The sequence below is a fragment of the Chiloscyllium plagiosum genome, unplaced genomic scaffold (genome assembly GCF_037043375.1).
Source record: "Chiloscyllium plagiosum isolate Xiang-an unplaced genomic scaffold, Cpla_swu_hap1 HiC_scaffold_48, whole genome shotgun sequence".
Lineage (NCBI taxonomy): Eukaryota > Metazoa > Chordata > Chondrichthyes > Orectolobiformes > Hemiscylliidae > Chiloscyllium > Chiloscyllium plagiosum.
The window spans coordinates 5482995-5509444 of record NW_028270186.1 but is presented as its reverse complement, the minus strand read 5'-3'; the positions used below and the strand labels follow the sequence as shown (position 1 = coordinate 5509444).

The 26450-nt window shown below is 51.2% G+C and overlaps 1 protein-coding gene and 1 long non-coding RNA gene across 2 annotated transcripts; both read right to left on the bottom strand.

The window, feature by feature from the left end:
* Nucleotides 1–778: 778 nt before the first annotated feature.
* LOC148135690 (uncharacterized) lies at nt 779–9029 on the bottom strand. Its single transcript, XR_015754911.1, has 3 exons — nt 8923–9029; nt 1560–1744; nt 779–1011 (listed from the first exon to the last, which is right to left on the bottom strand). It is a non-coding gene; the product is annotated as an uncharacterized LOC148135690 (long non-coding RNA).
* Nucleotides 9030–13921: 4892 nt separating this feature from the next.
* LOC122543229 (beta-microseminoprotein) lies at nt 13922–20318 on the bottom strand. The gene is made up of 4 exons (XM_043681705.2): nt 20133–20318; nt 19124–19205; nt 17638–17749; nt 13922–14648 (listed from the first exon to the last, which is right to left on the bottom strand). Exons 1-4 carry the CDS (start codon nt 20133–20135, stop codon nt 14525–14527), a joined length of 321 nt encoding a protein of 106 aa, XP_043537640.2. The 5' UTR covers nt 20136–20318; the 3' UTR covers nt 13922–14524.
* Nucleotides 20319–26450: the final 6132 nt, after the last annotated feature.

Below are 26450 nucleotides of genomic sequence, written 5' to 3'. Positions count from 1 at the left end.
CACCTGGCTGGGTCAATGAATAGCAAGAGTTTAAAGGGATATGGGCCAAGTGTTGGCAAATAGGACTAGATTAATTGAGGATATCTGCATGGACTAGTTGGACCAAAGGGTCTGTTTCCGTGCTGTACATCTCTCTGACTCTGTGACGATCTGACCCTCACTCTCTCACACTGGAGCACGTAACTCAGTTGAGGCTCTCTCCTGACTGTGTTGCTCCTACAGCAGTAACAGCCTCTGATTTACTGCTACTCACTGGCTCAGGCCTAGCACACAGAATACCTGGCCATCCTCCAGCTCCTGGGCTGGACCATTAACCTGGAGCTCCCTGCCCTGAGGCCAGGACACTATCCCTTGCACCTCATCCCCTCCTGAGGCCAAATCATCATGGAATTACTTCTCAGCAACTCCTTAGAAAAACAGACCTGGGGTTTGGAATATAGCTCCCACCATTCCCAACATTAGGACACCACCAACACTGTCCCTTTCTCTCTCTGTCCCCTTAGCTCCCCCATCATGCTCTCCCTCTTCTCACCCTGTGTACTCACTGTCTCTTTCTCTGCCCGCTCACATGCACTCTCTCTCCCCACCACACTCTGTGTGTGTGTGTGTGTGTCTCTCTCTCTCTCTCTCTCTCTATCTCTATCCCCACATGTGCATGCTCTCTGTCATTCACTCTCCTCACACAGCATTCTCTCTCCTCCACCCACTCTCCACACTCTCTCTTCCAACCACCCCAACATGAAGACTTCTTGATGAACTGTAAAGCAGAGAAAGTTTGAGCACGATGCAGTTAGTTTATTGACAGATATTTTCAGAAGGGCCATGCTGCCCCCTGGTGTTGGTTCGTGCCTCTCTGCTGAGGAACTGAAGCGATGATCAGCTTACTACAGGACGCTGCTGAACACTGGGCATTCCACTGAGCTGTCGTTCACCTTGTGCACGTGGTAGCGACACTGATCCTGATGGAAAACTGCAACACAGTCGTCTGGGATGGCTACAGGCCTGGGGACCCTGCAGATCATACAGCAGCAATGGATCAGAAGGATAGTGGCTGATAATCAGGGACCCATTCCCCAGGCACACTGCTCTCACTGCAGATCCCCACCAGTGATCACTGAAGAATCCACTGCACCAGACCACTTCACATCTGTCCCCACCCCACCTTTACCCCTCCCTCCCATTCCCCTCTCCCTCTCCCTCCTCACCGTCTTTCCCATCATTATGACTCCCACCTCCCTCAGCCCCATGCTCCCATATTCCACCCTTCACCCTCACTTGCTGTTTACTCTGACCCCAGTACCCCTCTGCCTTGCTGCTCTCCCCATCCCTTGTCTGATTTCTGGGGTTCTCCCTTCCCCCCCCCCCACCCCCAGCCCCACCTCCCAGCCCTACACTGGGATTGCCCCCTGGGCTGAGGGTGGGGGAGGAGGTGTTAGGTGTTGGAGTGTGACCCTTCCCCATGACCTGACTGAGCTCCTGTCCATTGACTGTCCTCCCCACGGTGTGTGTGTGCTGTGAATGAGGTCCCGGTGGGGGTGAAGCAGCAGACCATGACACACGTGGAACAGCAGTGGATCTCTCCGGTTGAGCAGACACATCTCATACAGTCGGAATTTGTCAAATTTGCTTCCAGCGGATACACGACGCCATTGTCTGTACAAGTTATGTTCTGGGTTGCGACTAAGCAGTAAGATTCTTCCTGGTGAATAAGCAGGAACAGCAGGGAGACAGATACCACCAGCCTCTGTCCGGTTTGATGGGAATGAGCCAGGGAACAAGCAAGAGAAGATGCATTAACTCAGGGCACAGCCCACCTCCCCCCCACCCCCCGGCCCCCCCACTAAACCCCAGTCAGACTGAGATTCCTGGTCACAGGATATCAGGGAGATGTGGAGACAGAGTCGGGGGAGGGGAGGATCTGTGGAAAAAGCTGGGATGATGTGAGTGTGCACTTGTTGAAAGGCAATGGAACATGGGTCTCCAAGTCTTCAGCCTGATCCGAGGGTCACTTCCCAGATTAATCCCTTCGGGAAGAGGGAGGCAGTTCAACTGGGAACACCAGCCCACATTGCGATCCCCGACTCCCTCGGGAAGAGGGGATCTGTCAGACAGGGATCCCCGTGTCCCTCGGGAAGAGGGGGATCTGTCAGACTGGGATCCCCGTGTCCCTCGGGAAGAGGGGGATCTGTCAAACAGAGATCCCCGTGTCCCTCGGGAAGAGGGATCTGTCAGACAAGGATCCCCGTCTCCCTCGGGAAGAGGAGGATCTGTCAGACAGGGATCCCCGTGTCCCTCGGGAAGAGGGGGATCTGTCAAACAGAGATCCCCCGTGTCCCTCGGGAAGAGGGATCTGTCAGACAGAGATCCCTGTGTCCCTCGGGAAGAGGGATCTGTCAGACAGGGATTCCTGTGTCCCTCGGGAAGAGGGGGATCTGTCAGACAGGGATCCCTGTGTCCCTCGGGAAGTGGGATCTGTCAGACAGGCATCCCTGTGTCCTCGGGAAGTGGGATCTGTCAGACAGGCATCCCTGTGTCCCTCGGGAAGAGGGGGATCTGTCAGACGGGGATCTCTGTGTCCCTCGGGAAGAGGGGAATCTGTCAGACAGGGATTCCCATATCCCTCTGGAAGAGGGGATCTGTCAGACAGGGATCCCCGTGTCCCTCAGGAAGAGGGGGATCTGTCAGACAGGGATCCCCGTGTCCCTCGGGAAGAGGAGGATCTGTCAGACAGGGATCCACGTGTCCCTCGGGAAGAGGGATCTGTCAGACAGAGATCCCTGTGTCCCTCGGGAAGTGGGATCTGTCAGACAGAGATCCCTGTGTCCCTCGGGAAGAGGAGGATCTGTCAGACAGGGATCCCTGTGTCCCTCAGGAAGAGGGGAATCTGTCAGACAGAGATCCCTGTGTCCCTCGGGAAGAGGGATCTGTCAGACAGGGATTCCTGTGCCCCTCGCGAAGAGGGGGATCTGTCAGACAGGGATCCCTGTGTCCCTCGGGAAGAGGGGGATCTGTCAGACAGGGATCCTCATGTCCCTCGGGAAGAGGAGGATCTGTCAGACAGGGATCCCTGTGTCCCTCGGGAAGTGGGATCTGTCAGACAGGCATCCCTGTGTCCCTCGGGAAGTGGGATCTGTCAGACAGGCATCCCTGTGTCCCTCGGGAAGAGGGGAATCTGTCAGACGGGGATCTCTGTGTCCCTCGGGAAGAGGGGAATCTGTCAGACAGGGATTCCTATATCCCTCTGGAAGAGGGGATCTGTCAGACAGAGATCCCCGTGTCCCTCGGGAAGAGGAGGATCTGTCAGACAGGGATCCCCGTGTCCCTCAGGAAGAGGGGGATCTGTCAGACAGGGATCCCCGTGTCCCTCGGGAAGAGGAGGATCTGTCAGACAGGGATCCCCGTGTCCCTCGGGAAGAGGGATCTGTCAGACAGAGATCCCTGTGTCCCTCAGGAAGAGGGGAATCTGTCAGACAGGGATCCCCGTGTCCCTCGGGAAGAGGGGGATCTGTAAGACAGGGATCTCTAGCCCACAGATGACCAGCTTTCCCTAACTGAACTCAGAACATTACAGCGCAGTACAGGCCCTTCGGCCCTCGATGTTGTGCCGCCCTGTCATACTAATCTGAAGCCCATCCCACCTACACTATTCCATGTACGTCCATATGCCTGTCCAATGACAACTTAAATGCACTTAAACTTGGCGAATCTACTACCATTGCAGGCAAAGCATTCCATATCCTTACTACGCTCTGAGTAAAGAAACTACCTCTGGCATCTGTCTTATACCTATCCCCCCTCACTTTAAAGTTGTGTCCCCTCGTGTTTGCTGTCCCCGTACTTGCAAAAAGGCTCTCCCTGTCCACCCTATGTAACCCTCTGATTATCTTGTATGTCTCTATTAATTCACCTCTCAACCTTCTTCTCTCTAATGAGAACAGCCTCAAGTCCCTCAGCCTTTCCTCGTAAGACATTCCTTCCATACCAGGCAACATCCTAGTAAATCTCCTCTGCACCCTTTCCAAAGCTTCCACATCCTTCTTACAATGCGGTGACCAGAACTGTACACAATACTCCAAGTGTGGCCATACCAGAGCTTTGTACAGCTGCAGCATAACCTCCTGGTTCCGGAACTCGATCCCTCTATTAATAAAGGCCAAAACACTGTATGCCTTCTTAACAACCATGTCAATCTGGGTGGCAACTTTCAGGGATCTGTGTACATGGACACCGAGATCTCTCTGCTCATTTACACCACCAAGAATCTTACCATTAGCTCAGTACTTTGTATTCTGATTACTCCATCCAAAGTGTATCACCTCACACTTGTCCACATTAAAGTCTATTTGCCACCTCTTAGCCCAGCTCTGCATCCTATCTATGTCTCTCTTCAACCTACTACATCCTTCGTCACTATCCACAACTCCACCGACCTTAGTGTCATCCGCAAATTTGCTGACACACCCTTCTAAGCCCTCATTCAGGTCATTTATTAAAATGACGAACAGCAGTGGACCCAACACCGATCTTTGCGGTACGTCGCTAGTAACTGGACTCCAGGATGAACATTTCCCACCAACCACCACCCTCTGTCTTCTTTCAGCAAGCCAATTACTGATCCAAACTGCTATATCTCCCACAATCCCATTCCTCCACATTTTGTACAATAGCCTACTGTGGGGAACCTTATCAAACACCTTGCTGACATCCATATACACCACATCAACCGGTTTACTCTCATCTACCTGTTTGGTCACCTTCTCAAAGAACTGTGGGCGGCACGGTGGCCCAGTGGTTAGCACTGCTGCCTCACAGCGCCTGTAGACCCGGGTTCAATTCCCGACTCAGGCGACTGACTGTGTGGAGTTTGCACATTCTCCCCGTGTCTGCGTGGGTTTCCTCCGGGTGCTCCGGTTTCCTCCCACAGTCCAAAGATGTGCGGGTCAGGTGAATTGGCTATGCTAAATTGCCCGTAGTGTTAGGTTAAACGGGTAAAGGTAGGGGTCTGGGTGGGTTGCGCTTCGGCGGGTCGGTGTGGACTTGTTGGGCCGAAGGGCCTGTTTCCACACTGTAAGTAATCTAATCTAAAAACTCAATAAGGTTTGTGAGGCACAACCTACCCTTCACAAAACCGTGCTGACTATCCCTAATCAAATTATTCTTTTCTAGATGATTATAAATCCTATCTCTTATAACCTTTTCCAGCACCTTACCAACAACTGAAGTAAGGCTCACTGGTCTATAATTACCAGGGTTGTCTCTACTCCCCTTCTTGAACAGGAGAACCACATTTGCTATCCTCCAGTCTTCTGGCACTATTCCTGAAGACAATGACGATTTAAAGATCAAAGCCAAAGGCTCGGCAATCTCCTCTGGCTTCCCAGAGGATCCGTGGATAAATCCCATCCAGCCCAGGGAACTTATCTATTTTCACACTCTGCAGGATTTCTAATACCTCTTCCTTGTGAACCTCAATCACACCGAGTCTAGTAGCCTGTATCTCAGTATTGTCCTCAACAACATTGTCGTTTCTAGAGTGAATACTGTCGAAAAATATTCATTTAGTGCTTCCCCTATCTCCTCTGTCTCCACACACAACTTCCCACTACTATCCTTGATTGGCGCTAATCTTACTCTCGTCATTCTTTTATTCCATAAATACCTATAGAAAGCCTTATGGTTTACCCTGATCCTATCCGCCAACAACTTCTCACATCTCCTCCTGGCTCTTCTGAGCTCTATCTTTTGGTCTTTCCTGGCTACCTTGTAAGCCTCAAGCACCCCAACTGAGCCTTCACATCTCATCCTAACATAAGCGTTCTTCTTCCTCTTGACTAGAGATTCCACTTCCTTCATAAACCATGGCTCCCACGCTCTACATCTTCCTCCCTGCCTGACAGGTACATACTTATCTAGGACACACAGGAGCTTTTCCTTGAATAAGCTCCACATTTTTAAAGTGCCCATCCCCTGCAGTTCCCTTCCCCATCCTATTCTTCCTAAATTTTGCCTAATCGCATCGTAATTGTCTTTCCCCCAGCTATAAGTCTTACCCAGTGGTATACACCTATCCCTTTCTATCACTGAAGTAAACATAACAGAATTGTGATCGCTATCACCAAAGTGCTCACCTACTTCCAAGTCTAACACTTGGCTGGGCTCATTACCCAGTACCAAATCTATTGTGGCTTCCCCTCTTGTTGGCCTGACTCCATACTGTGACAGGAAGCCCTCCTGCACACACTGGACAAAAAACTGACCCATCTATAGTACTCGTACTGTAGTGTTCCCAGTCAATATTTGGATAGTTGAAGTCCCCCATGACAACTACCCCGTCTCTCTCACTCTTATCGAGAATCATCTTTGCAATCCTTTCCTCTACATTCCTGGGACTATTCGGAGGCCTATAGAAAACTCCCAACAGGGTGACCTCTCCTTTCCTGTTTCTAACCTCAGCCCAAACTACCTCAGTTGACGAGTCCCCAAACATCCTTTCTGCCACTGTAGTACTGTCCTTGACCAACAATGCCACACCTCCCCCTCTTTTACCATCTTCTCTGTTCTTACTGAAACATCTAAATCCTGGAACCTGCAACAACCGTTCCTGTCCCTGCTCTATCCATGTCTCCGAAATGGCCACAACATCGAAGTCCCAGATACCAACCAATGCTGCAAGTTCCCCACCTTATTCTGGATGCGCCTGGCGTTGAAGTAGACACACTTCAAATCAACTTCTTGCTTGCCAGTGCCATCTTGCATCCCTGAAACTTGATTTCGGACCTCCCTATTCTCAACCTTTTCTGTACTCGAACTACAATTTGGTTTCCATTCCCCTGCTGGATTAGTTTAAACCCACCCCAATACCCTTAGCAAATTTCCCCCCACAGGATATTGGTACCCCTCTGGTTCAGATGAAGACCATCCTGCTTGTAGAGGTCCCACCTACCCCAGAAAGAGCCCCAATTATCCAAGAATCCAAAACCCTCCCTCCTGCACCATCCCTGTAGCCACGTGTCCAACTCCTCTCTCTCCCTATTCCTCGCCTCACTAGCACGTGGCACGGGCAACAAACCAGAGACAACAACTCTGTTCGTCCTAGCTCTAAGCTTCCACCCTAGCTCCCTGAATTTCTGCCTTCAATCCCCATCTATCTTCCTACCTATGTCGTTGGTGCTGGTGTGAACCATGACTTGGGGCTGCTCCCCCTCCCCCTTAAGGATCCCAAAAACACAATGTGAGACATCATGGACCCTGGCATGTGGGAGGCAACATACCAACCATGAGTCTCTCTCGTCCCCACAGAACCTCCTATCTGTCCCCCTAACAATGGAGTCCCTACTGCTCTGCTCCTCTTCCCCCTTCCCTTCTGAGCAGCAGGGACAGACTCTGTGCCAGAGCCCTGTACCCCACTGCTTTCCCCTAGTAAATCGTCCCCCCCAACAGTATCCAAAACGGTATACGTATTGTTGAGGGGAATGGCCACAGGTGATCCCTGCACTGCCTGCCAGTTCCCTTTCTGTCCCCTGACTGTAACTAACTTGTTCCACTTGCTTGCTCCTGACCCATATCCCTTTAAACCTTTCCGACTCATGTTCCTGTCCAAATATCCTTTAAACTTTGGAACTGTACTTGTGTCTAGTACTGCCTTTGGCAGCTCATTCCATGCATATCAAATACAGCGTCCTCAATACTGAGTGCAGAACGTGGTCGAGTATCCCAGCAGAAGATGAGGTGCTGTCCTTCCATGCAGCCAGAGGCAGACAGGGTGACCAGGGAACTCTTACAGAGCCAGATCACTGCAAGCTGAGGGCATTTCTTTTGCAGGGAGAAGGTAGGTGTTGAGTGAAGTGGTCATTCTCCTCAGCTGGCCATTTAACCTTTGTCTATCCAAGTGTTGTTCTCTCTGGGTTCCCTCTTGACTTCTCCCCCACTCCCACACTGCACCTCACCTGGAGTATCTCTCCCAACCTTTTCCTGGCTACTATCCATTCTGAAGGAGAGGCAACACAACCTGAAACATTCTCTTGCTCTCTCCAGAGATGCTGCCAGACTTGCTGAGTTTCTCCAGCAATTTCTGCATTGATACTAATCCCCACGCGGTGAATGTTCTTTCCTTTCCCAGTGCAATGCTGCTCTTTGGTTTGTGCCATTTGGAGGCACACATTGCCTGTTCAGTACACAGACCCTGAAATGGGTGAGACATACATTTCAGCAGGAAATCCAATTCACCATCAAGAGTCCTTTATTTTGCATTTGGGAAGAGGCTCGAATTTATTCAAGGTGGGCATCAATTGCGGGAAAACCTTTGGGCATTATCTGACCAGCGCCCGTGTCTCACTCGCCCACTTCAGTGACCACAGTGTCAGGGAGAGAGTTAAACTACCTGTGCCCTGTACAAACTGTACCTTTCCACATTCACTCAGCTTCAATCTGATATGTTGTACTGCAGCAGTCTGACATTTCCACTGGGGAGAAATCAAAACCATTCACAGCTTGTGTACCCCCCCCCCCCCCAACTCTGAGAGCCCACCCTATACTCCCTTTGGAAAGGCCTGGGAACAACGGCTGAGTGTTTCAGGGGGCTGGGGCTCTTTCACACTGTTATTGGTCCCTGCCTGTCCCACTCTGTTCCTGACAGGTTTGGGAACAGGAACAAGTTGGGAGGTCTGATTTGTGTCATCCTGCTCTGAGTTTCTGTCTTTGACTCAGGAGGCCCTAAGTGGATCCCCCACCCCCTGCCAGCTCTCTTGCTGCTCAGGGATTCTGAGCACTGTCCCAAGGGGGCGTCTACTGGAGCTGACAGGGATGTTGTTAACAGCAGCAGCCTGGAATACTCTGCCCAGTGGATTACAGACCGAACCCAGTGTGTCAGCTTGGAAACTGCTTCACTGGTACAAACAGAGCTGTGCTCCTGTTAGAACCTACCACAATCAGCTCCATGAGATTGGCTTGAGGTTGCTCTGGGTCCTGGCTCTTGTAGCTGGTAGTAGAGATGTCTCTGGTCTGGGTTGAGAGTGTGCAGGTACCCAGCGAGAGCCACGTCGGCACTGAGCTGAGCCGGGTTAATATGCAGCCTGGGGTTGGCACACGGCCTGTCTGGCCTTACTGGGCACAGGCTCTGCCAACCGGGTCCCCCCCCTTGCCCTGTCAACGTTTACACTGGCGCAGCCACCATCCTATCAAGGCTGGGTGTGGGGGTGGAGGGGGTGGGTGGGTAAACTCACTCACTGGAGTTCTCGCCCCACTCCCCCCCCCACCCAGCCACCAATCCGAACCCTCCACCCACCATCCTCCCACACCCAGCTCATGGCCAACCTCTCTTCCTTTGTCAATCTCTCAGGGCCATTTGATAGAGGGATACAAAATATTGAAGGGAATTGATGAGGTGGGTGTTGAACAGATACAAAGGATAAAAGAGAATGACAGCACAGAAACAGGCCCTTCAGTCCTCCAAGCCTGTGTCCATCATCATGCTCTAACTAAACTATGAAAAATCAAACCCTTTCCCCGTATTAGGTCCATATCCCTGTGTTCCTTCCCTGTTCGTGTAACTATCCAGATGCCTGTTCAATGTTGTCAACATGCTTACTTCCACCACCTCTTCTGACGGTGCATTCCAGGCTCCTACCATCCTCAGGGTGAAAAACCTCTCTCGCACATCTCCCTTCAACTTCCTCCTTGCACCTTGAACCTGTGCCCCCCCTTGTAATTGAACCTTCAACCTTGGGGAAAAAGCCTCTGACTATCCACCCTATCTCGGCCTCTCAGAATTTTGGAGACCTCTATCAGGTCTCCTGTCAGCCTTGTCTTTCCAGTGAAAACAACCCAGTCTTTTTAGGCTTTCTTCATAGCCAATTCCCTCGAGGGCAAGCAACATCCTGTTGAACCTTCTCTGCATTCTCACCAAAGCTTCCACATCCTTCTGGTAGTGTGGCAACCAAAACTGCACACAATACTCCAATGCAGCCTAACATCGGTTTTATATAGCTGCACCATGATTTGCTAACTATTGTACTCCATGGCCCCGATGCCATTTGCCTTCTTAATCACCTTGGTCACCTATGTTCCCACTTTTAGGGAAGTGTGGACCTGCACACTCAGATCCATCTGTTAATGTTCCTCAGGCTTCTGCCATTTACACTATAATTCACATCTAAGTTTGATCCTCTAAAACACATCACCTCGCATTTGTCTGAATTAAGCTCCTGCTGCCATTTCCGTGCCCAACTCGCCAAACTATCAATATCCCGTTGTATCCTTTCACAGTCATCAGCACCATGAGTGACTCCAGCAATCTTCATGTCACCTGCAACTTACTAATCAGACCATGCACATTTTCCTCCGGATCATTTATATTTACTACAAACAACAGATCCCTGCAGAACACCACTAGTTACCAGTCAGTCTCCATCTGAAAAGAACACTCTTCCACCGCTACCCTCTGTCTTCTATGACCAAGCTAGTTTTGTGTCCATCCAGCCAGCCCACCCCGAATCCCACATAACTTTAATTTCTGTAACAATCTGCCATGTGGGACTTTATCAGATAACTTACTAAAGTCCATCGAGACTACATCCACATGTTTAATGGTGGATCGCAGATGGAGGGGTTGGATTGCCCACTCCTGCTCCCAATCCTTCTGTTCCCCAAATCCTGAGCAGGATGTGGCATGTGGCACTACCTGGGGTTGATGATCCCATGGGGGTGATGGGTGAAATACCCTCTGATAAACAGGCATCCTCCCAGACCCCTTCAGGTTCCTGCCCCTGTTCTGTAGGAGGGATGGCAGGACTAACCTGAGGAGGTTAATGTCCAGTCAGAGTTTGGGTCAATGCTCTAACACAGTCCCTGTGACCGCACTGACCCAGAGAGTGTTTCCCTCTGTCTGACGGTGGTTCCAGCTCCACTCGCTTCCTGCTTCCTGGTGTGAGGTGCTGCTCTTCATCTCTGGAGAGTACACTGACCCAGGATGTTATCTGACTGATTGGAATAGGAAGGGTCCAGATGGGTATGAGCCAGGTACTGGCAAATGGAACTAAATTAGTTTAGTATAATCTGGTCAGTTTGGACTGAAGGGTCTGTTTCCATTCTATGCCATCTCTATGTCTCTCTGTCTGTCTGTCTCAAACTCACACTCTCCCACACATTGACAAACAGACTTTTGCCGTCCTTTAGTGTGTGCCTTGGCAGGCTGTACAGGTCAGTGTGTGAATCAGTATTTGTTCATCTCCGTCTCTCATCGAGGGAGAGAGAGCGTGTTGAGCTGTTGAACCTTGAACTGTTGTGGGGGGCAGGGAGCTGGGGATATTGTGGGGTGCTACTGTGAAGGGTTCAGGTGGGTGCTGAGGGGCCTGGGTGTTTGGTGGGCAGAATGGGTGGGTGGGGGAGCTGCCCCAAGCAGTTGGTGATGTGGCTGGCTGTGCCCATGGATGAGTTGGCAGCTACCATGGGGAACCAGGTACTGCACTGTCAGGACCTTGTGGCAAGAGGCACCCCAGCTCTCCACTGCTCCATGGCTGAAGGCCTAGGATCAGGGGGAGGGAGACCTTGGTGCACACTGCAGGTACCCCCTCCCTCACACAGAGACAGGACTGTGCCAGGAGGTACCCTGCTGGAAGGGGAGCCCCCACACCCACACTCCTCCCAGGCCCCTCCACTTCCCCCTGCCTCTCCCCTCTACCCCATGGAGCGTCAGGCTGAGGAAATCCTCAGCGTTCCAGGGCCTAAACCCAACATCCTGCCCTCCGCCCCAAGTCCCACTGCCTGGGTGAGCACCCTCAATCCCAGCTAGGGAACCAATGAGGTACACAGAGGTGTGGGAGGGACAGGAAATCACAAAGAAAGAACAAAGATAATTTACAGCCCAGGAACAGGCCCTTCGGCCCTCCAAGCCTGAGCCAATCCAAATCCATTGTCTCAAACTGTCGCCCAATTCCTAAGCATCTATATCCCTCTGCTCCCCACCTACTCATGCATCTGTCCAGATGCATCTTAAATGAATCTGCCATGCCTGCCTCTCCCACCTCTGCTGGCAACGTGTTCCAGACGCCCACCACCCTCTGTGTGAAGTACATGCTGTGTGTACCCCCCTCTCACCTTGAAAGCGTGACCTCTCGTTATTGAAATGATCCTTTTTTGGTGTCAGGGGTGATATTGCACTGTTTGTGAAACCTCACGTTGCTGTAAATTAGCTGTAAATGATTGTACCTCTGCTTGTTGGCATCTCTGCCTCACCCCAACTGCCCCTGCCCAGCGTATGTGTGCCAACATGATGCCCAGCTTTGTGTCTGCACAGTATGTATCCTGGGTCAGTGTCTGTGTTGAGCCTTTAGAAAGGAAGGTGAACAAGACATGTACAAGGCAATGGAATCTGCTGGCATCATTGTCCCTCTTGGTCAAACAGCCTGAAATTTTCCCTGGCCTCTATGTGAACACGTTTTGGTGTGGAATGAACCTACACCTGGAGCAGGGAGTTGTTCAGCATGGAGGGAACCAGGAATTCACCAAGCTCACAGTTTGGGTCCTGGACAGTGCATTGGTTTGTGCGTTATATTTTTGCCCTGGATAGGGCCCCACATTGATGGGTCTTTCAGACTCCTCCCTCACAGATCGAGATATTTCCACTACCCGCTGTGTGCGCGTGTGGTCGCAGCCATTCTCTTTCACAATGTGAAGGTTTGATTTTCACCGTGATGGAACACAACAGTGAGCTCACTTTGGGGAACTGACACGAGCTTGAAGCTCTATATGAAATTGAAGCTCAAGCATCCGGATCGCCTTTTCTGCGAATGTCCTCGCTTTCTCACTTCCGCAGGTCCCCACCAACACACTACATGAACCTGCACTTGCCCAGCTTTCTCCCTTCCTGGTCTATCTGATGACAGGACCAGGTGTAGTCAGACACAGAAGCCAAGGTACTCCTGACCGTAGGTGATCCTGGTTCCCACATTACCCTGTTCCCAACTGTTCTTCACCCATCCTTCACAACTGTCATCCTCATTTTGCCCAGCCTGCAATCCACCATCTCCATAAGTAGGTTCTCCTCGAGTCTCCTTCCAGCAGCAGCGGCCCCTCTTTGTTTCCCACTCCCCCATCTCCTTTCCCTTTCTTGACTGTGCACAGATCCAACTTTGGCCCGCTCACTTGACCGGCCTGACTGTTTCACCCAAGATGAGAGGCACCCAGGCCCCTGACGATCACGCCAAAATACTGGCCCATTGCAGGGCCGAGTGGTCTGTGGTGTAAAATTCCAAGCAGTGGAATGTGGTGAAACGGTTAAAAATTATGTCCCAATACATGTGTGAATCTAACCGGAATGGAGGTGTTGCTTAGTCCCGTGTGAATCTTATTACACACCTCCCCGTGTGAATCTTCTTATCTGTATGTAACCAGAATGGAATGTGTTTTTTAGCCTTGCTCTGCTGTTCACATGAATGTTTCCAGTTCGGTGAGTCTGCTCCGGGGTTACGTTTAACCGCCGAGCGTGGGTTGTTGGCAACCGCTCTACGAGAACTGACGGCTCCCAGTTCCGGTAACATGTAGAGTGAGTATAAGCCAGACCCGTTGTGGCGACGCTGCGGGGAATAAAATGCCCATATTCTAGCAGACTCGCCTCTTGGTCGTTTGTTCTGTGTCAGACTACTCTCCTACGAACCTGACCTTGAGAATTTTTTAAAACATGGTCTGAGAGCATAAAGCGAAGATCAGTGATTAACATGGTTTACAGCTGGTCACTGTGGCTTCACGTTATTGTCTTAGTCTGTTCTGGGTGAAGATGTTGTTATGGACCAGGCCAGACTCCCTCAAAACATATTCAGAAAGCAGCCCAGACCCTAACTCTGCTGGTTGGTTTAAGCAGATGTTTAGTGGATATTCCAGGAGGGATGCCACTGACCCAACCACTCAGTTTCAAACAAAACAGAATTTATTTACAGGCTCATGGATGAAACACAAACAAAAGAAAATAGAATTTAGAATAACAACAATTTGAAAACCTGACCAAGCAACTTAACAAAGAGCTGATTTCCTGCAACATCCCATAAGTGCACCCCAGGGCAAAAAGGTCAATTCAAACACAAATTCTTACAGGAAAGAGAGAGAGAGAGAGAGAGAGAGTTGTCAGAGAGGATCAGCCAAGGATCATTGGCTGAAACATGGCATCTCATTGTTCCCATCAGTTTCTCGGGGTCCCTCGCCAAAACTAAAGCAATCTAGAAAATAAACCCTGAACAAGGAGCACTGGCCACTCCCCTTCCATTGTACAGGTGTTGTTACATAAACTAAACCCAAAAAGCCTTTACCCTGATTGGTGCCTGATGCAGTATCTCTTCGCTATAATCAAAGTGGCCACACCCAGACAAATCTGAACCTCTGCCTTTTACAACCCCCTTTTTGAAAAAATCCCAAGGATGATATAACGGTATGAAAGGAACAGCATTGTCACAATGGCATCTGGAAATCTTGGCAATGTGCTGGGGTCTGATGAAGCAGCCCCTTCCCCCACTGCAATGCTGCTGTTCCATGTCTCTCATGTACCTCTCCATGCCTGACATTCCACCATTGGGTTGCTCTTCTTCTGTAACCTGTAGCGACAATTGTCCCTCTCAAACACTGCGACGCAGTCATCTGGATAGACCTGTGGAGTGGAGTAACTGGACACACAAAGCACAAAACCAAAGTCAGAATTCGACTATAACAGCACAGGACATGGTAGCAACAGGAGGCCATTCAGCCCCTCCACTCTGCTCCATCATTCAATGAGATTGTGGCTGATGTAATCACCCTCCATTCCACTAGTCCACCTTTTCCCCACAGCCCTTGATTCCCTCATTAGTTAAACATCTGTCTATCTCAGCTTTGGCGGTATTTAATGGCTCAGCCTCAACAGCCCCCACTAACAAATTCCTCCTACCTCTATCTTCAATGGGAGACAACTCCGTCTGATCCGAAACTCACCCACAAGGGGAAACAATCTTTCCACATGTACCCCACCAAGATCCCGAAGCATCTTGTACGTTTCAGCAAGGTCTCCTCTCACCCTTCTGAACTCAAATCAGTTCATGGGAAAGTGAGGGCTGCAGATGGTGGGGATCAGAGATTCCTCATTCCTGATGAAGGGCTTTTGCCCAAAACGTCGATTCTCCTTCTCCTGATCTGCTGTGCTTTTCCAGCACCCCACACTTGACTCCAATGTGTACTTGCCTACCATATACAACTTCTCCTCACGTGACAGCTCCATCATCCCTGGGATCAGCTGAGTGGAGTTTCTCTGGTCTACCTCCAGTGGCCAGTGTCTTTTTGCTTTGATCAGGGGCTGGCCCTTGGTTACTGTATCCCAGCTGGGGTATGACGTCTGCCTTGGACAGTTTTGTTAAAACCTCCCTTACTGTTCTCCTCCGTTCCCTGTGAAATAAAGGCTAGCAATCTGTTCCCCTTCCCTGTGACCCCAGTGTGTGCTGGGCAGGCTTGTAAGGACAAGGTCCCCTGGAACTCTCGCACGTTAATGGAGATCCATTGGGAATACGCTCTCCTCTGTGTCTCTACCCTTCCATTGCCCTGCTTGCTTCCTGAGTAACAAGCCACAGAGAATGGGAGAAAGCATTGCTGGTCTCAGAGCCTTGAGCCAGGGGTTTCTGGACCTGGTTTTGTGGTTCAGGAGGATTCTGGTGGATCTCTGCCTTGGAACGGCCCAGTCTGAGCCGCTCTCTCTGGGTCTAATGCAGCAATCTGGATTCGAAAAGGGAGCAGCCATAACCCATGGGCAGAGAGATCTGAAGTGAAGTTTCTTGAGGTTACTGACCTCAATGTTCTGCATTTGTCCCACATCCTACAATGTGATGATATTTGAAGTGTTGTTGAAAGGCTGCAAAGTCTCCAGCCTCCACTACCTTCCCAGGCAGTGTTTTCCAGATTCCCAGCACCCGCTGAGTGGGAAAGCTTTTTCCTGAATCCTCTCTGAATCTCCCGCCCCTTACCATTAAATGTCACCCCCTCATGATTGACCCCTCAACCAAGGGGAGCAGCTGCTCTCTCTCTCTCTCTCTCTCTCTCTCTCTCCACCCTCATAATCTTATCGATCTCACCGCCTCCCCCCACCACCTCCCCATCATCTGAAGAAGACAATCACAGCCCATCTAGTTTCTCCTTACAGCTCAGTGTCTCCATCCCAGGAACGATTCTGGTGAATCCCCTCCAGTGCTATCACATCCTTCCTGTAGTGAGGTGACTAGAACTGCACACAGTACTCCAGCTGTGGCCTCACCAACACTTTGTACAACTCCAACATTACCTCCTTATACTGTATATTACAGCTGGCGTAGAGGGGCGGCACGGTGGCTCAGTGGTTAACGCTGCTGCCTCACAGCACCAGGGACCAAAGTTCGATTCTCACCTCAGGCAACTGTCTGTGTGGAGTTTGCACATTCTCCCCGTGTCTGCGTGGGTTTCCTCCGGGGCTCCGGTTTCCTCCCACAGTCCAAAGATGTGCAGCTTAGGGTGAATTGGCCATGCTAAATTGCCCATAGTGTTAGGGGCATTAGTCAGGGTTAAGTACAGGATAGGGGAATGGGTCTGGATGGGTTACTTTTCGGAGGGTCACTCTGGACTTGTTGGGCCGAAGGGCCTGTTTCCAAACTGTAGGGAATCTAATCTAATCAACTGATGAAAGCAACTCTCCCATCTGCTGTTCTATTCATTTGCTGGGTTGAATTCAGGGATCTGTCAATAATTACCCCAAGATCCCCTTGTTCCTCTCAGCTACCCAGTGACCTGCCATTCATTAAATACTCCCTGATCTACTCTCTTCTTCCAAAGTATATCTTCTCAGGGTTAAATACCAGCTGCCACTGGCCTGACCATCTCGCCAACCCATCAATATCTTCCTGTCACCCTCCTTGCTTGTAACCAGCCTCCTCGTCTGTGTATCTTCTGCATGTGTACTCCTGAGACCTGAGTCTGCCCTGGGTTTTGGAATGGGAGTCTGGGAGTGGGCAGAGGGGGTGAGAAGCCATCTGCATGTGCAGCCCCTGGTTGAGGAAGTGGGCCTGAATCAGCTTCCCCCTGTGATCCCAGAAACACCGGGATGTGGGCCACTCTCTGTGCTATCCCAGGTAGCAGCTCACAGTCCATTCATTGGGAAGAAATGGTGGCCTCACCAATGGTCAGTCCACCAATGGGCTTTGCTTTTCAAGTCATGGCCGTTGGGGGTGGGGGGTGGGGAGTGGGTCAGACGGTGAGTGACTGAGCTGCAGGATGTGGAATGTTATCATGAGCGACTTGGGTACAGTCTTCAGGGCTGAAAGGATGATAGGGAGAACTGGGTGTGCAGTTGGATGATCAGCCGTGGAGCAGGTTTGAAGGGCCGAATGGCCTACTCCCGGTTGCTGCATTTCTCTGTCCAACTCCAGTAGACCCCACATGCATTCTCTGCACTGGGCAGAGTGCGGTTCCTCTCTCGGCAGCAGCCAGGAGGTTTGCAAGTGCTCTGAGCTGCAGGCTCAGCTCGGGTAAGTTGTCCTTTCCCCTGGGGGAAGGGGGTTCAGAAGGAGGACAGGCTTGTGCTGGGCACTGATGCCACCATGCCCTCTGCCTTGGGTGTGTAGTGCTGCAGTCTGACCAGTACAGAAAGTTGTCGTCACTTACCTGTTGCGACAGGCCACTATGGTGTGGAGACACTGACAGATTTGGCAGTCCGAATTCCTCCATCTGGAGCCGAGACGGTGCACTGTCCTGTCTGCGTGGTCTACACAGTGACCTAAACCCACAGAAAACTCACTTCAGACAGTTCCACAGGCTCTGAGACCAATGGGGAGGTGTGTGTCTGTATATATTATCAAGCTGTGTGCCTGGTTAATCTGCAACCATCAACATTTCTGTCCCTCTCTCCCCCTCTGTCCCCCTCTCTGTGTGTCTCATTCTCTCTGTCTCAGTCTCCCTCTCTCTCACACTTGTCTCTTTCTCCCCCAGTTCTCTTTCTCTCTATCTCTCTCTTTCTCTCTCTGTCTCTTTCTCTCAGTCCCTCTGTGTCCCTTCAGAATTCCTCAGCCAACCTTTGATTGAGAGACTTGTTTTTTCAGAACATCATTTTGAGATTGCTTTGAACACAGTCCCATTTTTACCAATTTCTACCTGCTCTGTTTGGAACTTCTGAAGAAGGGTCACTCGACCCGATCTATTACCTCTGCTTTCTCTCCATAGATACTGCCAGACCTGCTGAGTTTCTCCAGTTGTTTCTGTCTTTGTTTCAGACTTTGAACATGCTTAGGCATTTGTTTGATTGTTTATGGAGCTTCTCTTCTTCCCCAGTTTACTGTCAACAATTCATATGGTTGGTCTCGCGCTCGCTCTCTCTCTCTCTCTCTCTCTCTCTCTCTCAGGGCTCTCTCCATCTCTCTCTGTCTGCCTTCTCAGTCAAATGATCTATTCACCACCTCCTCCCCCACCTCCACACCCATCATCATAAATACCACTTGCAGTTCTGAGGAAGGGTCACTGCACTCTCTTTACAGATGCTGCTGCACCTGCTGAGTTTCTCCAGTAAACCCTGTGTGTCTACTTTCTCCAATGAATGACTGGACCTCGTGGTGGCTGACTACACCAACCCCTTCCTAGCTTCCCCCCTCCCTCCCAAGCCCATCGCCACCCTGCCTGTGGGACTGAGCTCCACTCTCCCTGGGTGAAGAGGTTTCTGCAGAATTCCTTCAGACTCTGATACCGGATGGTTGCTGGTCACAGTACCTCCCACATCTGTCCCTCTTAGGTCCCTGCAGAGGATTGGAATGGTCTGCAGTTGCTGCATTGCCTTTTTGTACATATTGCTGGAGAACAGAATCTGACCCGACTGAGTCCTTCTCCCTCCCACAGTCCCCTCTGTGTCCTAAGCTAATCAATCCTCCTTGTCCTTGCTGCAGTGTGGGAAGGTGGGACATGTTCTGTCCAGTCCAGCTCCCCACAGAGAGCCATGGCTGAGGCAGGACTGAGCTGATATCCTGTGTTGGCCTTGTAAACCAAGGTGGGAGGCAGCCCTGAGCTAGAACCTCTGCCTCCCTCCCTCCGTGTGTGTCTGTGTCTCTGTGTGTGTGCGCGTGTGTCTGTGTGCGTGTATCCCTCCATTCGCGAACCCACCTACCAGAGTTTTTGGAGTAAATCATGAGGGCAGATTCCAACAGCGGAAAGGCTATGAGCAGCCAGACCAGACGCACGCAGAGCTCCTGATTAAGGAAACAGACTGAATGTGAACGGGACTGAGTCAGACACATGGGTGGAAGCCCTATCTGACCCACTGAGGCAGAGACATACTGCAGACACGTTGGCCAATCCCCTGGACTGCTTCCCCTTTCCACCCCCTGGTTTCTCCCCAACAGAGACCTCTCCAGGAAGCTTCAATCTCTGGAACCTGGTGGAGGTTTCTTACCTGGCTATCATCGAGGGCAGGCACAAGAAGGCTTCATATTTCACACAGAGGAGTGGAATGCTATCTGGTAAATGGACAGAGGAAGCCTTGGGGAACTGCACGCTCCGGACACTCTGGGGGGAGCCTTGGGAAACAGAGCAAGGTTTCCCAACGTGGCTTCAGGTTTTCACTGAGAACGTGCCCCTGGGTGTGAAAGGCATTGCTTTCAGCATGTGTGCCCGAGGCCTGTGACCAGTGTACCCACAGATGGTAACTGGGTTCTCACTGTGGCATGGAGCACACACACAGCATTGTTCAGCCAGTGCTGCCCGATAGCAGGAACCAAGCCAATGTCTCAGTGACAGTAAACCCCCACAGACATGCACTCACACCAGTGTCTCCCTATTGCAATGCGTGGGCCAGTTCGGGTGCACTGTCGACCAGCCTGGGAGAGGCCAGGCTGAAGTTGCAGAAGTCACCCAAACCCTGGGCAGCTGTCACCTTCAAAGCCAATGTTAGAACCGGGCTTGAGCGATGAATTGGACACTCGTTCCCCGGCTTGGGCTAAAAGTCTTTGCGAGATCTCCCCAGAGATGACCAAGCACTTTGTACATCACTGGGTAAGTGCAACTTTAAGAAAAACATCCAGGGGTTTGCTGTGGGACACCTGAAGATGCTGACAGGGTTGGTGGCTCCCATCAGACTGGGGAGTTGTGATTCAGGGTGTGGAAATGCAGTGGCCTACCATATGGCTGGTGTTCAGCCAGACAGTCGGGAACACAGTGTCTGACTGACTGACTGGGCTTCTGTCCTGTCCTCTCAGCTTTGTCCTTCAGTCTCTCTGACTGAGCTGTGCAGCAGGGCGTTGGTGCCTGGGTGGAGTGTGCTGCTTGTGAAGTGACTGCCAAGAGGATACAGTTGCTGGAGCCCTGCTTCCAGCTGGGGTAGGCCACGTCAGCGAGTGTGGCACTCAGTCACAGACAGACTCCTGGGCCGGAGGTGATTCCCAGAGCCCTCCTCCCTCCCTGCAGGGGACTGAGCACGTGCTGCGAGCTGCAGGTGTTCTGAAGGTGCTGGTGCTTTCTGGGTACTCAGTCAGCCGAGACAGAAAGGGGGAACTGAGAATGAAACAAAAGCTGCTCAGATAGGGAAGCTGGCCATCTGTGAGAGCACATCATTGATGAATGGCTTTGGATGCAGTTCCTGCCTTTGTTCACACAGCAGGAGCAGGAGGTTTCAGAGTTTGTGTATCGCGTTGGCACTCTGTGACCTTCATGTGCCACAAAAAGGGAACAGAGTTTAACCAAAACACAAAGCAGTGGAGGAACTGCAGGAGGTGGGGCAGAACCAAACAGACAGCAGCTCAGGAAAAGTGGTGTTTTAGGATGAAGACAGGGCCAGGGGGTAAAGCAGATTGGAAGAGCAGGAGCCCAGAGGGACAAAGACAGGCAGGAAGATAACAGAGGGTTTGACAGTAACACTGGGAGCAAACAAAGCTGCTCATGGGAACAAAGAGGCTGTGGTTTGGACAGACGGGAGAGTCTTTCCGGATAAGGAGAAAGGTGTTCAGGTCTGAAAGTGATAACTGAGGTAAAGGTGGTGATCTCTTGGCAATTAGTATCAGCACCATTCTGCAGAGTGGTCCTGATGCCCCCTCACAGATACCGGGGAAGGGAACCGCACAGGATTCACGTTCAGTTCTCATCTTTCCTCATGTCAGCCCTCCTGTGGTGGCATTCCGGCCTTTCCCAGACTTGAGCACGCACTGAGGGAGTGCAGCACTGGCAGGAATGCTGCCTTCCCGAGCCCAGCTTCAAATAAAGCCTGGCCTGTTCTTCCAGGTCACCTGGCAGTGAATCCAAGATGAAGCTATGTTTAATTGTGAGAAAGTGGACAGTATGGGAACGTTAGACCAAAGAGCCTGTTCCATGCTCTCAAACTCGATGACTCTAAAGATCTCGCCCTGTTCTGAAGTCCAGTTATAACCAATTCAAAACCTTATCTGTGCCCTCTCTCCCTCTCCCTCTGCACAGGCACTGCCAGACCTGCTGAGTTTCTCCAGCAATTCTTCATGTTTGTTTCCGATCCCCTTTGGTGTCCTGAGGAATATTTAGCGCTGGACCAACATCTTAAAAACTGAAAACTTGAACTTCCTGTGCACCTGCCACATTTATTACATGACAGTAGCGATGACATTGCAAAGGTATCATCGCTCACTGAGCACTTTAAGACGTCCTGAATCAAAGACAGTGGACAGGGAGCCTGACAGGGCTGAATGGCCTCTTGGGTCTGCCTCTTCGATTCACTGGATGTGGTTGAGGCTGAAACAGTGAATGTTTTTGAGAAGGAGTTAATAGCCCTTGTAGCTAAAAGGGATTAAAATGAACAGACAGAAATTGGACTCAGGGTGATGAGTTGGATGATCAAGCATGATCACAATGAATGATGGAGCAGGTTTGAAGGGCTGAATGGCCTCCTCCTGACCCTATTCACTCTGTTTCTGTGCCCTAGAGTAGAGGCAGTGATGATCTGAACACACCTTTCTCATCCCCTGAGCTGGCAGTGAACCAGAAGAGGAAACTGGAGGCCTAATCCATGGGAGTGTGTAAAGAATTTCCAGGAATATGAGGAGGAGATGGACATGTGTAACTCCTGCATTACTGAAGCAGGAAGTGACAAAGAGACGTGTGTGACCATGCTGCCCCTTTAGCAAGGTTATTCTGTCCTTTGGGAATTTTCCAAGAGGGGTTGTCAAGTCAGTGGTGATGAAATGGCTAACAGACACTGGCTAAATCAACAGTCTGAGGAGGCCTTTCCGTTTCTTTGACACGGTTGTGTAACGGAAGGGGAGGGTCAGTTCTTCCAGTTCAGGGATTTGTTCTAGTTTGTTTTAGCTTTAGCAGGGAGTCAAAAACTGCTGGGGACCTGGAGAAGCGGCTCCAGTGAAAACAACAGGTTCCATGCTTCAACAGATGTTTCTTGCCTGACCTGTCTCTCTGAGATCTCTCCTATCTGTATTAACCTGTGTTTGAATTTACCGTTTGCCAAGGGCTATGTTTTTGGATGTGACAGAGATGGGAACTGCTTCGTTACATTGCGATATCATGTCAGTTGAGTTATCAAGCAAGTTATTCGAAGTTATTCTAAATTGTGTTTTCTTTTGTCTGTGTTTCAAATGTAGCGTGTAAATAAATTTTGTTTTGCTTAAAGCCGAGTGGTTTGACCAGCTGCATCACTCCTGGAATATCCACTTACACCTACCTTTACAATAAGAAAAGGTTTGGGTCTGGGCTCCCTCCTTACAATGTTTTGAGAGGGTCTGGCCTGGTCCATGACATGTGAAAGGTTGCTCTTCCTGTGCAGTGAGGACTGAGAGTGCCAGAAAATGAAATACCCTTCCAATTGGTTGAGGGGGGAAACAGACGCGTTGTTAATTTTGGAAAGCAGTCTCCTGAGTGAGGCGGAGTAGCTGCTGAATGGAAACATGGCCTGAATTCACTGCCCCCCCCCCCCAGAGGAATTCCCTCTGGAGATGTTCATTTTTAGCTAGGCCCCTTGAACAGCCTGATTTCTGGGTCAGCTTTGGGTTATTTCAGATGTTGTGGAGTTTAATGTTAAAGTTGAAACTTTATTGCTGGAACAGCACAGCAGGTCAGGCAGCATCCAGGGAACAGGAGATTCGACGTTTCGGGCACAGGCCCTTCTTCAGGAATGAGCAGAGAGTGTTCAGCAGGAGAAGATAAAAGGTAGGGAGGAGGGACTTGGAGGAGGGGCGTTGGAAATGTGATAGGTGGAAAGAGGTCAAGGTGAGGGTGATAGGTCGGAGTAGGATGGAGGCGGAGAGGTCAAGAAGAAGACTGCAGGTCAGGAAGGCGGTGCCGGGCTGGAGGGATTCGGCTGAGACAAGGTGGGGGGAGGGGGAATGAAGAAACTGGTGAAGTCCAAGTTCATCCCCTGTGGTCGGAGGGTTCCCAGTCAGAAGATAAGACGCTCCTCCTCCGACCGTCGGGTTGTTGTGGTTTGGCGGTGGATGAGTCCAATGACCTGCATATCCTCGGTGGAGTGGGAGGGGGAGTTGAAATGCTGTGCTACAGGTTGGTTGGGTTGGTTCGTCCGGGTGGCCCAGAGGTGCTCTCTGAATCGCTCCGCACTTTGTAGAGAGAGGCAGAGAGCTTCTTCAAGGAAGGCATCCTTGTAAGAGGATTCGCTTTGTAGAGAGAGGCAGAGAGCTTCTTCAAGGAAGATGAACTTGGACTTCACCAGTTTCTTCATCCCCCCTCCCCCCACCTTGTCTCAGATGGTTCTGAATGTAGGTGGGCTCCATTGGAGGGCAGGGAACACACCAATACAAAGTGAAATGAGAGATAGAGGAGGACTTCCTGATTAGTGACACCATGGAAACCTCACTGTCACTATGTTCTGACTTTGGGGAATCTGTGTTGTGGTCTCACCATCCTCTGGCACATGAGGCTCTGTCTGGTCATGGAGTGAAGGCACCCATCCTTCTCCTTCCCCAATATCCCATGGACCCAGGGGTGAAGGGAGCACCTCCTGTCCCATCTCCAGGTACTGGGTAAATCCCAGGCATGCTCCATTTTCCCAGCATTACTCAGCTCTGGCTATCATCCTGACTGTGATGGTCAGTGTTGCTTGGAGAAAGAGTTGGACTGCACACAATGGGTTAATGCCCAGAGGGTCATGAGGAAGGCAGTGCTGTGTCTCACCCCAGTCTCTGGGTGGGGAGAGGGTGGGGTCTGTCTAATGGTGAGGACCTTAGCCCATGTAGACCTGCCACTCCCACCCTCCCCAAATGAAGTGATGACACCTCCCAGTGCCAGGGTGGGTGCTGCCACATTCATCCCCACGGTCTCCTTCTGATAAGCACCATGATGGAAGGGAAACTCTGGGAAAGTGAGAGAGACTCCCACTCCCCCTGCCCCGTGTTGGTTACCTCTCCCCATCACCTCATCCCCCATGACCCCATAGACCTGGCACATCCCCAGGAGTCCATCCAATCTGTCTCTGAGAGTCAGCCTCCATCCATTCAGCTGCACCATGCGACGGCCAACAGTGATTGACTCTGTCTCCCAGCAACGTGACTCCAGTCCCCACAGCAACCCCCTGAGAATGACCGCCTTGTCAGTCAGTGGACAGACCCCTGCTACCCACTACATCCCCCTGCAGTGGGGACCCAGTGAGTGACCACAGCCCTGACTGCTCTCTGTCTGACCCTCTCTGGACTGGAGCCACAGGACTGCCCCTGGTCCATATCCTGGGCTGGAGTAGGCAGCTGGCTGTGCCCAGTCCCCTGGGCTGTGATCAGAGTCTAATCCTGACTGGGTGTACCAGGAGGCCCTGTTGGCCTGGGTTTTGGAGCGAAGGCTGTTTGCTTGCTGCCCATGCAGTGTGTGTCTGCTGCAGAGACTGGTGCCACATAGTGCAGTTACACAGTGTTTAATCCACACCACCACAAACCGCCTGGCTTTGGGGCTGTGTGGAGGGCTGAAGCAGTTTCTGAGCACCTTCACCTTCTTCCTAACCAGCGAAGGGAGTGACCTGATCATCTAGCCTGCTCCAATCCATGAGCTACCTCTGTGCCCCTCATTCCCATCACAGCTGCTGCTCTCTGTGGTTCAACAAATCACAGAGTCATTCCTTCAGTGGGTCAGATATGGACCATGACACAGTATTTTCCAGACTGGGACATGTGGGCGCCATGGATGTGGATTGAAGAGTGTGGTGCTGGAAAAGCACAGCAGGTCAGGCAGCATCCGAGGAGCAGGAGAATCAACGTTTCAGGCGTAAGCCCTTCATCAGGAATGAGACTTGTGGGTTTGGGGGGGGGGGCTGAGAGATAAATGGGAGTGGAAGGGGCTGGGGGGAATGTAGCTGGGAATGCGATCGGTAGATGAACCTGGGAGTAAAGGTGATAGGCCAGAACGATGGGTGAAGCAGATCGGTGGGAAGGAAGATGGACAGCTAGGACAGGTCAAGAGGGCGGTGCTGGGTTGGGGTGCGGGATTGGGACTAGGATAAGGTTGGGGGAGGGGAAATGAGGAAACTGGTGAAATCCACACTGATCCTGTGTGGTTGGAGGGTCCTGAAGTGGAAAATGAGGTGTTCTTCCTCCAGGCAATGGGTGGTTAGGGAGTGACGATGGAGGAGGCCCAGGATCTCCATGTTCTCGGGGGAGATGGAGTTGAAGTGTTCAGCCATGGGCAGTGGGGTTAGTTAATGCGGGTGTCCCAGAGATGTTCTTTGAAATGATCCGTGAGTTGGTGTCCTCTCTCCCCGATGTAGAGAGCAATGGACACAGTGGATGACTTGTGTGGAAGTGCAGGTGAATTCTGCCAGATGTGGATGATGTATGTGGTTAGGGGTTGTGAGTGTGTGTCTGTGTGTGTGTGTGTGTGTGTGAGATGGTGCCCGGGGAGTGTGCCTGGAGCTGTTGGCACTTGGTGTTCAAGTCTGGAGGAGCATGTGGAGAGTTAGAGAGGGCAGGAGCCTGCTCAGACTTCCCAGTCAGGAATTCCAGATTGTGTCCCAGAGCAAAGTGTGGATCCCAAAGGGAGCAATCTCATCTCTGTTTGTGGAGTGCTGTTGGAGAATGTGATGTGCAGTTGTCCTGACTGACCTTTTCTCAGGCAATCTCCCCAGACTGATCGGGACAGCCTGGGACGTGTGGGCCTAACCTGTACCTCCCAGGCTTTTCACCGTCTCTGCTCCCAGCTAATCAGGTGTTGTCCAGTGTCACGTCAGTGAGGCCCCTCAATCTCTCTCTTGCCTTCTCCCTGTGTCTGGGTGTGTGTATGTGTCTCTCTCTCTCTCTCTATCCAGGCTGTTTCTCAGTGTTGGGTGTAAGTCAGGGGAGAGCTCTCAACCTGATGTTCCCTTGGTTTTGGCACTGGCCTGTGGAAACATACAAGTTCAAAAGGGAATGTCTGAGATTTACCAGTCAGACACCAAGATGCCTTACTGAACCCAGTCTGGGTGACTTGTGTACCAGTTCCTGAGGGGCACAGATAGACAAAGTCTCCCCACACCCTCCCCCGCTGTCCGGGGA

Bases quoted from the DNA above. Each gene is read 5' to 3' on its own strand.
- LOC122543229 (XM_043681705.2), bottom strand. The intron at 17,750-19,123 runs GTAGGTGGGTTC...CTGTGGGTTTAG, and splicing joins GATTTACTCCAAAAACTCTG to GTCACTGTGTAGACCACGCA. The intron at 14,649-17,637 runs GTAAGTGACGAC...TTGTGTGTCCAG, and splicing joins ATAGTGGCCTGTCGCAACAG to TTACTCCACTCCACAGGTCT.